At 33.8% G+C, this 15,213-nt stretch overlaps 1 protein-coding gene across 8 annotated transcripts in view; it reads left to right on the plus strand.

Moving 5' to 3' along the window:
* The window catches only part of LOC123562448 (sushi, von Willebrand factor type A, EGF and pentraxin domain-containing protein 1-like), a 447,821-nt gene that overhangs the window by 188,755 nt on the left and 243,853 nt on the right, over positions 1-15,213 (plus strand). Inside the window, exons 32-34 of one of the 8 annotated variants that reach the window (XM_053537526.1) lie at positions 4,338-4,589; positions 8,640-8,778; positions 14,536-14,666. The exons of the other annotated variants lie outside the window; for them this stretch is intronic. Coding sequence (XP_053393501.1) covers positions 4,338-4,589; positions 8,640-8,778; positions 14,536-14,666 — 522 coding nt within the window. The remainder of the gene's footprint in view (positions 1-4,337; positions 4,590-8,639; positions 8,779-14,535; positions 14,667-15,213) is intronic. 8 annotated transcript variants of the gene reach the window in all.

Below are 15,213 nucleotides of genomic sequence, written 5' to 3' on the forward strand. Positions count from 1 at the left end.
CATCTATATTTCGATATGAAATCCCCCCACCTAACACACACATCATGTGTAATGTATGAACATTGATCAGATTGGGCGATTTTCTTGTCAGTATGAGGAAAATTATGGGCTCGAACCCCGCTATAAACCGGACTTTTAATGATTATTGTCTAGTCTTGTTCCTTCCTTAATACGATGGTTTGGAAAATTGACGTACCCGTAATAATATACTCCTTTTTTTTTTTGAAGAGTATTAAATTCTTACCATGAGATTACTTTAACTAATTTTTCAGGAGGGCGTGGGTTCAAGCCCCACTAGGACCAAACTTTGTTGATTATATTTCATTTTTTCGAGTAAGATAAACCTTTTTTTTAAGACTTATTATCATTCATCTGTCGTACAAAAGCGGAAATGTTTTATTTGATTAGCCATTTCTTGCTGTTTCAAATGAATTTGACCTGAAGGGTGAATGTTTAGACATCTTTGAAAATACTTAGTTACATTTGTAAAAGTTCTTGATTTTGCATTTATTCTTTAGTTTACAAAGTTTGGAATAAATGTAGGTAGGTAGGTTTTACTTCTGCCCTATGGTTCTTTATGAATGCATAGAGCAAGGCCATCATTTTTAGCTCATCTGATTTTTTGAAAAAAAAATGATGAGTTATTGTCATCACTTGAGCGGTTGTCGGCGTCGGCGTCGGCGTCGGCGTTGCCTGGTTAAGTTTTATGTTTAGGTCAGCTTTTCTCCTAAACTATCAAAGCTATTGCTTTGAAACTTGGAATACTTGTTCACCATCATAAGGTGACCATGTATAGCAAGAAACATAACTCCATCCTGTTTTTTGCAAGATTTATTGCCCCTTTTGTACTTAGAAAATATCAGATTTCTTGGTTAAGTTTTATGTTTAGGTCATCTTTTCTCCTAAACTATCAAAGCTATTGCTTTGAAACTTGGAATACTTGTTCATCATCATAAGCAGACCCTGTACATCAAGAAACATAACTCCATCGTGCTTTTTGCAAGAATTATTTCCCCTTTTGGACTTAGAAAATCATTTTCTTGGTTAAGTTTTATGTTTAGGTCAGCTTTTATCCTAAACCATCAAAGCTATTGCTTTAAAACTTGCAACACTTGTTCACCATCATAAGCTGACCCTGTACAGCAAGAAACATAACTCCATCCTGCTTTTTGCAAGATTTATGGCCCCTTTTGGACTTAGAAAATATCAGATTTCTTGGTTAAGTTTTATGTTTAGGTCAACTTTTTCTCTTAAACTATCAAAGCTATTGCTTTGAAACTTACAACACTTGTTCACCATCATAAGCTGACCCTGTACAGCAAGAAACATAACTCCATCCTGCTTTTTGCAAGATTTATGGCCCCTTTTGGACTTAGAAAATATCAGATTTCTTGGTTAAGTTTTATGTTTAGGTCAACTTTTTCTCTTAAACTATCAAAGCTATTGCTTTGAAACTTGCAACACTTGTTCACCATCGATCATAAGCTGACCCTGTACATCAAGAAACATAACTCTATCCTGCTTTTTGCAAGAATGATGGCCCTTTTTAGACTTAGAAAATCATTGGTAGGACAATATTTCTATTATACAAAAAAAAAATCAGATGAGCGTCAGCACCCGCAAGGCGGTGCTCTTGTTAAGAGTTGGAGCTTAATTTCTTTCCGATTAAATACTTTTACTCGAGGCTCCCCAGATAAATTGTTATGGACAACTTTATTTTGTGTTTTATAACTGTTACGCAATATTTTGAGGTTTCATTTAGAAAAATATTTGGTAAAATGAATTCTCTGTGATCGTTTTGCACAATGGCTAATGGCTATCACTTTGAAATTTGTCTCTGTTTCAGCTGGAGGGAAAAAGACATAATTTATACAAAATTAACAAATAAAAAAAAAAACACAAAAATAAAAACAAACAAACAAACAACAACGACACGGTAAAAGTCGTTTAAAGATGAATCACAGTGCAAAAATATGTTAAATTCAGGAATGTATTAAGTTAGTGCAATTGTTAAACATTACCAATACGGGTTCACTATCTTAATATAACCTGAATAAAGTTGAAGACGTGTGTTTAAACAAAACTCGCTTACATCTACATGTACACCCCCACCCTTAAAGCAAATTGGTGACAAAGCGCTTTTTACATTATATCTTTCAGTATTCGTCAGAATGTTTAAAACGAATTTAGTGTAAAAATAGCCTAAAAAAACAGGTATAATGTGGTCGTTTGTTTCTTCTCACGTTACTGTGGCAATTCCACGCAGCGATTACGTCCCTTAGTACCTATAGCAAATGATCTGAAAGAATAGATTCTTAAAACTTAAGCCCTAAATATAAGACCCGACATAACTCATATCACTATAAGTTCATTTTAATTGATATTTCATATTTCTTATTTTCCACGTTATGTCAGGTCGTCGAATAATGTGCAGTATAATTCATATCGACGGTTGTTTCTCGGAACCAGCGTTTGTTTACTTAGCTACTCAAAGACCGAGGTCATAATCTATAACGAAGCGGTCAACGTTGAGTTACGAAAAGTTACATTCATACGGACATTTCATTCATGGAGGCGAATTAATTTACCATCATTATGTAATATTTTCTAATGTTATCTTTCAAGTACTTTCCGTTAGAAAAATAAAACATTATTATAACATGTTTGAGCAAATAGATCTATTGGAACAGGTAAGTTTAACAATCTTTATACAGCTCTATGGCAAAACTGATAAACGTGGCGGACTATTTGAATTGCGCATGAAATTATATTTTGTGTTGTCAGTCTCAGCACCTGTTGAACTTTGTGGAAAAAGTGTTCACATCCCACAGATATACATGTCTAAAGACTGTATAAGGTAAAGCAAACATCTTCCCACAAATACTGACTGCCGTAAATGTCCTTTCCAGTAACAATTCAGTCGATGCAAAAAACACAATATAAAGCTCTCTAAAATGCAAAGCACAATAGATTTCTATCATTTAGTATTATACACTTATCACCTAGTTTCAGTCAGTTTGTAAGTGCCAGCAAAGTGATGAGAATGTCTTAATATCTACAACTTGATTAGTGTCCGATCATTCACTTGATACCCCTTGTCTGGTAAACAATGTTGCCATTTCAGTATATTAGCAAGAAGACCCTGAAAAATACATTAAAACACAACAGAACAGAGCAAGAAAAGATTCTTTTTATATGTATTAATATGGTGTCTAAATGAAAAATCATAACAAAACAACGATTTGTAAACAAAAGTGGGTGGACGGGATGGGAAATTGAGCTTTTAGCAGTGTAGCTTATCTTTGGTGATGAATCGAGAAAGAGATATTGGCACAGACTTTTGATGCTTATATACCGTAGGTAGAACTGATACCCGGCTTGATAGCATGCTGGCTGGAAACCATGCGTAATGGACGGTAATATCCGAAGGTCATCATTTGCCAAGTGATTGTGACATAACTGCATAGCAACGGTGTTGACAGCTTTTTCTTGCAAAATAAAGTAAATTATTTGCAGGAGAAAATAATTTCTATTATTTTTCTCCCACATGTAGTGACAAATATATTTCCTTAGCTAATAAAATGGTTAGTCCAACTAATTTGACGCGATCCTAGGAAATATTGAGATAATTTAAATTCATATGTGCAATATCCCCACTCGCGTCAAACACTCGAAAGACCAAAATAGTTGAAGCAGAAATTTTCATCGCTGCCGAAGCTTTACATGCTATAGGTTTAAATGCCGATTTTTTCATTGATTTATGCCAAAATTATCAATAAATATCCAAAAGTACAAATTTTCTGGTGATTTAAACCTATGTATGTACTGTACACAATTAAAGTTTACCGTGCCTACAGGCAATATGTGCAAGCGATAAAACAAAAACTTTACATGACTGTGTACTGTGATTTATCTTCATTATTTTGGTCCTTCAAAGTTTTGGTGTTTAGATTGCCTGTCACTAATATATAACAATCTGAACGTGAAATTATTTAGACTAATAAAATGGTCACATGATCATAGAGAAACAGACCTTAAAAATTATCAACTGAACCTACCGTTTTTTTTCATGGATTATCATATTAAGGTTTTTCATATATACATGTTATTATGCATGTTACTCTTGTGGGATTATCCTGTTCAACAACAATAACAATAAAAAAAAAAAGAAAGATCAAGGTTACCTTTTATGGTCAAAGGTCATGATCACAACATTTCACTTGTCATGTATCAAAGCAGCCGATAGGGGTATTACCCACCTTTAGTGATAGCTCTAGTTTGTGACATCTCATTATACATCATTCAACATGCTAAAATGAATCCTACTTTAATTTCAGATTTGGACATCTGTGAAATGGTCAGTCAGGCTGAAGACAAAGTTGGAAAGCAAGGTTTACCTAGTCAGTTTAGAAGTGTTGGAGTATCAAGCTTGCAAGGGTGTATGTCAGCATGTTTAAATGATAATGAATGTAAAGAGGCTTCATTCTTATCTACCTTCTGTATTCTGTATAATGCCATCCTCTCAGCAAATGAGCTGGATGATGAAAGTAACACAGCTCACAAACACTTACGGAAAACTTGTAACATAGGTAAAATATCTTTTCTCATTGCAAATTACTTCTTCATAAATGCAGTGTAGATCTACAGATCCTTAATTTGAATTTGTCCTGCTTTCTGAAATGCAGGTAGGTTTAAAAAATCCATGTTTATGTATATTTTTAAATCTAATGAATATGCTCCAATGTTTTATCAGTGAATAAAATATAGGCATAGGTTTGGATGGAATATAGAGGATTGAATACAAGGATACATTTGTTATTTTGATTTTAACTACATAAATTTTACACTAAGTATTATGTCCTGGAGCTGTTACGGAAACCATTGCATGATGTAATTTTCAGGTCTATTTATAAACTACTGTTTGATCCATTTGAGGTAGTTCTGCATATTTGGATTTTTTTATAATACAAAACTTGATTAAACCATGATTTTTCAAAACTTAAGTGTACTTAGAAAACATATGGTTTTGTGCCTGATGTTTTGCTAGACTGATTTCAAAAATCTTGACCTCTCGCAAATTCTCATAATGGACATCTGTGGGAGAATCATAATTTTGATAATAATTTCTCAGATAGAAATTTTTCTACAGCATGTTAATCAAACTGCTCAAGGTCAGAAATAATGGTTTAAAATATGATGAAATAAATTGTGTCTGTCTACCGGCTAGAATTTGAAATATTTGTCCATGAATAAATAGATCAGCACTTTACAGGCTGATTTTAAGAAATTATTTGGAATTATTTTTGGATATCATGTTTTATTATCCCCCGCCGATGAAATCGGGAGCGGGTATTGAAATGGCGTTGTCCGTCTGTGTGTGCGCCCGTACGTGCATGTGGACGTCCGTGTGTTCATCCGTGTGTCAGTCCGCAGCCATTTCTCAGTAACTAGCTGGTAGAATTTCATAAAACTTGAAATAAACATGAACCAACATACTGCGATGACGCCCGTCAAGTTCTTTTGGGGGATTGGTCAATTTCCCTTAGAGTTATTGCCCTTGATTTAATGAAAAATGTCCGTCCGCAGCCATTTCTCAGTAACCAGCTGATAGAATTTCATAAAACTTGAAATAAACATGGTTCAACATACTGATGCTGCCCTTCAAGTTTTTTTTTTTGATAAGTCCATTTTTCTTAGAGTTATTGCCCTTTAATTGTTTAAAAATCCACATCCTTAACTTTTTGCCAGATATATTTTTTTGCCATTCCTCACCACAAACACTTTCGGCGGGGGATACCAATTCATCAAATTTGCTTGTTTTTAAGAATATATTTACCAAGGGGTTACCATTAATTTATAATTCATTGGACTGAGTTCTGACTTTGTTCTATGTATGATGCATAAATGATGTTATGCCATTACTTCTGGATTATGAGACATGCAAAACTACCTCATCAACAGGGATTTTCATGAGTTGTGGCTCCATTTTGCAAAAACAAGGTATAAGCTTTTTCTTAAAGTCTCAGAGGGTGGTAGTAGACTAATAACATTATAATCTCAATATTTGTACACTTTGGAGCGCTATATCTGATTACTTTGTCTTGAGTTATCCCCCTTTGACTTTATATCCCTTATGTAAATTTGCCACCGTTTTCCACTGAAAAATCATTGGAAAACAGTGGAGTATTGGAACAAGCTTCTTTGAGTGGAAACTGATGGAAAACAGTGAAAAAATAGAGGATCGAAAGGCCAGTCAAAATTTTCCACCATTTTCCATCAAATGCCAGTATCAGTGGAGTATTGGATCATTTTTCACCATTTGCCATTAAAGTTTTTTTACTGTTTGCCACTGTCACATACTGATGTAAAAACTGCCACCGTTTTCCATAGAATGCCACTATCAGTGGAGTATTGGAACGTATTTCAACATTTGCCACAAAAAAATTCATAACTGTTGTGGCAATCAATATAAAATGCCAGTTTCTCTCTAAATGCCACTGTTTGCCATGGATATTTTTCCACCATTTTCAACTTACAAGCACGAAGAATGCCACTGTTTTCCATCATTTGCCATCAAGTCCATGAGGTGTAAACCATCACTGCATGTGTTTGAAACACGATATGAAATAAAAAGAATAAAAGAAAGGAATATAATCATTAGAGCAGCTTGTGTAATTTTCCCTTTATAAACAGTCAATTAATTCACATCATTTTCATGATATTATAAGCACTTAATTAAACTTTGCTCAGTAGACTTAAAACATCTTAAAGTGAATATGCTTAGATAAAAGAAAATTGTTTTGTTTTAAAGGTAGAAATGCACTAGAACTGTTATGTAAAAAGATGTTACAAGAACATTCCTTACAATAAACACTGTTCAATGAGTTTTGTGCTGGATTAAAGTACCTACAGGCATACTTACAAATGTTTACACATCAACATGGTTTGTCAGTGACCCAGTGTGTAAATCACTGAAGCCTGAAAATGTCTCAGGCCTCATAATTCATCCATGTGTGTTGTGGCATATGTCAAGTACTTTATCTGAAAAGTAATTACGATAATAGATAAAACTTCCATATTTATTATTAATTTAGTTTGTGCATAAACTGACAAGAGATGAATCACTGAAGAATAAATGGTCATTTGAAAAGATTGAGTCAGCATTTAATAATTAATTTATTCAAGTTTATTCTGAAGCTTCCTGAATGTTATAAAACATGTTTAAATAGAAAATAAGTAAACATATGTACTTACCTAGTGACCTTTAAAAAGTTAATTTTAGCAACATAAAATGTTTAAATTCCAGCTGCATGTGTAAAGGAATATCTCCAACAAAGAAGTTCCTGTTTACTTTTAAACTTTTGATATTCTTGAGCAGCTTTCTATTTTGCTATCTATTGTTGAAAGAATATCCACTAGAATGTTTTAACAAATACTTATATCTACTAATGAGAGAATATGTTTCATTTGTCTATTATTAAATATTTAAAAGGCCTTTGAAATAAAACAGGACTGTTGGGAGTACTTTTTGTGTTTTGGCTCCACTACATATCTTTATTTTCATTGGTTGGGAGTTCTGTTTATAACACAGCTGCATTCCAGGGTTAATTTATCTCTGCAGTGTGTTTACACTGTATTTGTAAACAGTGTACAGGTATCGAGGCCATGCTGTGAGAGAACAGCCCCTATAATAAATAGAGCCAGTCAACAAATAAATTCTCAGTAATTTGAGTAAGATATAATGATTAAACAGTACTATCAGTTCGATGTTTATTTCAATTGAAGCTTGTTACACACCTTGTGATTGTACAAGCAAAATTATCAAAGCACAGTAGAAACAGTAAATTTAAACAATAAAATACATGCTTAAGAGTGACTAAAACAATAGTTCATTTTCATTATAATTATTAGCAAAAATTATGATTATAATTAAAATAATTATGTTTTGCAAGAGGAACTCAATGTGACAAGTCTTTACTTAAGATCTATATGTTTCAGATTTATCACTACACAAATAATATCAGCACAGATATTCTCAGTCTCAGAATGAGAAAAAAATTCTAAGAGTTTTCCACTGATTTACACTCATAAAAATGGCTAAGTTCATTTTTCCACTAATTTCCACTACAGTTCTGTGGCAATCGGTGGCACTTTTGTTGTCACTTGGTGGCAAACAATGGCATTGTAAAGAAAAGCCATCAATTTTCCATCAAATGCCATCATTGTCCATCATATTTTCCATCAGATGCCACTGAATGCCATTCAATGCCATGAAAAATAATGGAAAATGATGGAAATTGGTGGCATATTTACAGAAGGGATATATCATTTTATCATGAATTATCATGATGCATATGTTATACAGTGTTGACATCATTCTTGTTGAGAATTTCATTACAAATTTAATTCAAGGGTGTTGATGTGACCATATTCTAGTTACAGTTAAGGTGATTTATGTATGCATGCTGTACATGTACTTATGGGGGTTGTATGCATATTCTACATATATATTAAGGGGGTTGTTGTATGCATATTGTATAATATACTTAAGGGGAATGATATATGCAAATTGCACATATACTTAAGGTGGATGGTTGATGAATTCATGTTGTACTTACACAGATGTTATATGTTTGCAGCTTTTGGCGGAGACCGTTGTGAACAGGACACAAAGAACGACTGTGAAAATGCTGGTTGCCACAAAAACTCGCAGTGTATGGATAAAATCAATGGCTTTGAATGCATCTGCCCATCTGCTGGTGGATACACTGGAAATCTGTAAGTCTCATGTCTGGTTTATGTTAACTAAAACCTCTTCTTCTTCTCCTCTAAATCTGTTGGTAAACATTATGCCTGACTTGGTCTGCAACATCCTTGTGAAGTCTCCCAATAAGTTTATTCAAATGATTACCGGTACATATAACCCCTTTCTAGGGCTTCCAGAGCTAAAAATTGAAACCAGGGGTTTCCATGGCTGAGTGGTTGAAGTAGCAGACTTCAAATCACTTGCACCTTATCGTTGTAGGCTCAAAACCTCACTTTGGTTGCAGAATTCTCCATGTGAGGAAGCCATCCAGCTAGCTTATGGAAGGTCAGTGATTCTATTGAGGTGCCCATTTAAAATGACTTCTTCTCAGAAACAATTTATTGGTTCATTACAAATCTCAGTCTGTAGCATCCTTGTAAGGACCTTTCTCAAATATGTTCATAGGTCCCCTTTAGAGGGCCTCCAGAGCTTTAAACCACTTTTTCATCTGAAACTACCAGATGGATCGATATTTACTGAACTTGGCCTGAAGCAGCCTTGTATAAACCTGTCTCAAGTTTGGTCAAATTGTTCCACTTATCCCCTTTAAGGGGCAGTCGAGTTTTTCAACGAAGTTGGTCTGTAGCATCCTTCTGAGTTCCTTTATCCACATTGTTCAAATGGGACACTTTAACCAACTTAGGGGTAAACCATATCCGAAAACAAATTCTAATCATGAAATCGTAAAATTTGCAAGACATAAAAGCTCAAACTCCAACATTTTGTAACTTCCCCTTATCGGTAATATTCTTCATTGCCATAACATATAAATTAGGCTCAATTTCAGCCTAGTTATTTGTTTCATTTTTAGCTTGACTATACGAAGTATGGAGAGCTGTCCTACTCGACACGGCGTCGGCGTCCTTCCGCGTCCGCACTTTGGTTAAAGCTTTGATGCACTTTCTCTTTATCTTTGTTATTACTTGATGGAATTGCTTCAAACTTTAAATAGTTGTTCCTCATCATCACCCACATCATATGGCACAAGGGTCATAACTCTGGCACCAATATTTCATGAGTTATCACCCCTTTTTATTTAGAATTTCAGGTTAAAGTTTTGGTGCACTTTCACTTTATCTCAGTTATTACTAAATGGATTTATTCCAACTTAAAATAGTTGTTCCACATCATCACCCACATCATATGATACAAGGTCCATAACTCTGGCTCCAATTTTTCATGAATTATGCCCCCTTTTTGCCTAGAATTTTATGTTAATTTTGATGCATTTTCACTATATCTATGTTATTTCACAAGGGATTTGATTCAAACTTAAAATAGTTGTTCATTATCACCACCTACATCATTTGACACAAGGGTCATAACTGTGACACCTGTATTTTATGAGTTATCCCCCTTTTGTACTTAAAATTTCAGGTTAAAGTTTTGATGCGTTTTCACTTTATCTCTGTTATGACCAAATGGATTTGATTCAAACTTAGAATAGTTGTACTACATCATCATCCACATCATATAATACAAGGGCCATAACTCTTCCACCAATATTTCATGAATTATGCCCACTTTTTACTTAGAATTTCAGGTTAATTGTGGTGCACTTTCACTGTATCTTTGTCATTATTTAAGGACCAGAATTATGAATCATAAGAATAATAATAAACACAAGTTCTGATATACACTTACTTTTAGTTTCTCAAACACTGACAAATATTTCATTTACAATTGGTGATTCAATATCACTTCAATTTAAGCAAATTTACCAAGTTTGGATAATTTGTGGCCGCATCTTTCTGTCTAAATATAAGCCTGAATTTATCACATGAAATGACCCAGGAAAGACAATGTAATGAAAATTCTAACAACCGAGTACCAATCATGCCTGCACACTTGAATAAACTTAAGGCAAAATTTCCGCAGAGCTATATATATATATCCGGACAATAACTATATTTCTGCCGTGCACTATACCACTGCAATCTTTGTCAGTACAATATACGTACCCTAATTTCACACCAATTTCAGCCATACAATATGGACTAGCAATTGTACAAAACAAGTACTAATACAACAGTAATTTAGCAATATTTCTGCCATACAATATGGGATAGCAATAAAACAAGAGCACATTGATTTAGCAATATTTCTGCCTTGCAAAATACGGACTAGCAATATTTCTGTCGTGTACAATACACGTACAATAACTAGCAATATTTCTGCCGTGGACAGTACGGAATAGCAATATTTCGGCCGTGTACAATACGCAGTATTTCAGCTGTGCACAATACGGACTAGCAATATTTCAGCTGTGCACAATACGTACTAGCAATATTTTTGCTGCGTACAATACACGTAAATAATTTAGCAATATTTCAGCTGTGCGCAATATGGACTAGCAATATTTTTGCCGTGTACAAATCACGTAAATAATTTAGCAATATTTTAGCTGTGCGCAATATGGACTAGCAATATTTCTCCTGTGTACAATACATGTACAATAATTTACAAATATTTCTGCCATACAATATGACACAGACACTAGCATTTTTTCTGCGAACACTATATCAATATTCGGTCCTATCGAAAGAAAATTTATAATGCCAAAGAGACACATAGGAGATACCAAGCATTGCAACAGCTTGTGGGCAAAACCCAGTGCTCACAGAAAAAAACTGAATTTTGAAATGTACTCCAGCAAATTCACCAGATCAAAGAATATTCCACCTAAGTAAGACCAATGACCTGGCAAAGTAATTTGCTAGAATATTTACCTTACAAAAATTAATGTATACATATTCAACCATCCTCTTTCATGAATATCACATACATCATTTACAGACCATAAAAGATGATGTTGATCAATGTGCAAATGCATGACCAATCCCCAGCAGTCAGAATCCCTAACAAAGATGCGACAAGAATGTTTGTTTTGAATAAATTATAAAATTAACTACTGCAATATTGTTATTGTGAAATTCAGAAGTTATCACACATCTTCGTGTTAACAGTTCTTTTAAGTCATTTAAAGCGTAAATGTTGAAAGAATAAATGCAATTTGAAATCCGCGCACCAAAACCCTAAAAACTCGTTTAATGAGAAAAGTAAGGGAAAGCGTTGGATTACATTTAACCAAATAATATTGTTATTAGATCACACGTGCAATAATAGAAATGAAATGCAGAGATGTAACATACTGATTAACAAAGCTAATTTTTGAAAACAATAATCAATGTCTTCTCATTTAAAATTTAAATAGGTCAATAGTGTTGTTGTACTTTAGAAACCGTCCATGCTTATAAACACATTCATTTATTTGATACTGATTACACCTGACTACGTCAGTGGATCAAAATAACTCTTCAGATTGTTTCTATATGATATATACATATATATACAAAAATCGCCTCCTGTATTGTCCATGGTAAACACACTGACTGACAATTATAGATTCAATAGTTAAAACTTCCATAAACGTTCATTTCCACCTAAAGTTTCACCTCCATACATTTGTTGTCAATTGTTCTCCTGACGGCTTGTTAAAAAAGAAAGTATTTTATGCTTCAATCTGATGGTCTTGATGAAACAAGTCCGACATTTCAAAACGGCATTCCCGTGTTAAGCGAATCTAAAATCAGTATTAGAACGAAACCAGTCTGACATTTCAAAACATAATATCAACTGTGTCAGCAGTAGTTCAAATAGTTAAGATATGGACCATCTTTATGTAAAAAAGTATAGTCACTAGCTTGTGTCGTCCATCAGTTGTAGATACAATAACTTTAACTTTCATTTCCACCTAAAGTTCATTTCCATACATCTGATGTAAATTGTTTTCCTGATAAAGATGTAACTACACAATGTAGTATCTGATGTAGCAAGTCTGACAGTTCACCAATGCCTTTCCTCAAGATTTCGAAATGTTAAGCGAACCTAATATCTGGAATTGTGTTAATAGTAGTTCAAATAATCGAGATATGGACCATCTGTATGTAAGCAGGCATAATCACTGGCACGTGTCGTCCATCAATTATAGATATAATAGGTAAAACTTTCACTTGTACCTAAGTTTCATTTCCATACCTATGACGTAAATTATTCTTCTGATGAAGGTATAACTACCAACAGATATAGCTGTTGAAATATGACCGTTTACAACTGCTTTCTTCCAATATTTTGAAATGTTATGCAAGACTTTATTTGTATAACTTAGATCGATAATATCTGGAACTGTTTCAGTGCTAGTTTAAATAGAAGTGATTAATGAATACAAGCGTAAACTGTTCCATATACCTAGGTGTAGTCATTGACATGTGAGACTGATGTCCTAAGCACATTGAAAAGAACTGCAGCAGGAGCATCATTAAAGCTGTTCATGTCATCATCTCTTGGTTGCCTGAAAATAAACAACTGACAGCAGTATCTTTGTAAAATTAACAAAGCAGCATGTACTACTAGATCTATAATACAAAATTTAACATGTGTGGAGGGTGGGAATTTTGTGTCTTTTTCACCTGACATGTTTGCGAATGATAAAGTGACGTTAGAGATAGGTTTACTGTTGTAACCGAAGCATTCCGAATGACATACATGTATAATAACAAGTTGTCTAAAATTAGCATTTATCTAAAAATATCAACGAGATAAACCAGATAATGCCTGGCCTAAATAACTTCGGATTTATTTTCATTCGAAAATAATCACTATTACTTAATGAATTTGATTAAAACTTAAATTAGTTTTTCCAGATCATCATCCTCATCATATGGCACAAGGTCAGTCACTCTTGCACGAATGTTTTATGAGTTATATCCCCTTTTTACTTAGAATTAGTTTAATTTTGATGCTTTTTATATCTCCGCTGTTACTAAATGGATTTAATCAAACTTAAAATGGTTGTTCCACATCATCACTCACATCATTCAACACAAGTTTGATAATGCTAGCACCAGTACGTTCTGAGTTATGCACTCTTTTTACTAAAAGTATTTCCGGTTCAAGTTGTGATGCACTTTTGCTGTATCTGCAGTATTACTAAATAGATTTGATTAAAACTTAAAATAATTGTTCCGAATTATTAGCTGCACGATATGCCACATGGTGCATTACTTTTGAAGAAGTTTTACATGAATTATGTTCCCTTTATACTGATTTAAATTTTTGAGACTTAAGCTTTTGTCCAATATGTTTTTTCACATTTGAGTCATTAAACACTCCAGTGACAGCTCCAGCTTCCTCAGATGTACCCAATTTCACTATCCAGCATCAAAATAGTCGAGCGCACTGTCTCCTGTGACAGGTCTTGTTTAATATTGTTGTACAAAGTTTGTATCTCAGTTGCTAAATATTATATATTTTGTTTGTAATATAAGTAAAAAATAATACAGTAATACTAAATTTACTTTGTTTTCTGGTGTTTTGATGTACCCTTCTAAAAATGTAAACAGTGAAATTGTTTGATAGTATTTTGAGCTTGACATATCGCTTACAGCAAAATATAATTAGATTGAATACTTTCATTATGTTCTGAATGGTTGTGACATAAACATAAATTTACACGTTGAATATGTCAAGCATTTGATTTGGCATGTTGCTATTTCACGATTACATTGTTTTACCACCGTCATGGGATTTGCTTGGAAGCAGGGATGACTATTTGACAATATTCCTAGACAGACGTTGATAAAACTTTGACTATCCAGATATTTGCAACCGGTATGTATAGTTTGTATAAACTGCTTTATACCTATATTATTGGTTCTTCTATTTCATAGCTGTGCTGTGGCAAACAATCCATGTAGTCAAAACCCCTGTGAACGAGGCACCTGTCGGGCGTTTGGTTCAGTAAGATATGAATGTACATGTCCAGATGGATATGAAGGCCTCAACTGTGAAATCAACGTTGGTAAGCTTCTAACCAATGCATGGATGATCAGAGAATCGAAATACAGTTTGAGATGGGGAAAGATCAGTACCTTTTCAAGGAGAGTTTAAATAGGAGAATAAACTTGGGTTTACAAGCAGACCACATGCTGTTAATGTATCTTTTTTATGTTTATGAGTGCCACTTAAACATGTGACAGCCTTACAATGCACAATTAAAACAAGTCTGAAAGGAAGTGAAAGCATAATGACATAATATTAACTCCATTTGATGGTTTACATGTTTTATGCTTAGAATGCATGTTTGCTTCATGTTATAGCATCTGCAGAATCCCGCCGGGTACAGTATGTTGGTGGCTTTGCCCTAATAGCTCGGCACTAATCAGTGCCTTACTTACTGATCTCAGTAAGAATTTGCTCAAAAAAGTAAAAAAATATGAGCTTGCAGCCAAGTTTAGGTGAATACTCTTATGAAAATCCAGGAATCATTTTTGTGTTTAAAACAAAAATCAAGTTGCCTTGTTATATAGGATTTATGTTTTGTTGATATAAAAAGATAATTTATAAAT

Source organism: Mercenaria mercenaria, chromosome 2, assembly GCF_021730395.1.
Source record: "Mercenaria mercenaria strain notata chromosome 2, MADL_Memer_1, whole genome shotgun sequence".
Lineage (NCBI taxonomy): Eukaryota > Metazoa > Mollusca > Bivalvia > Venerida > Veneridae > Mercenaria > Mercenaria mercenaria.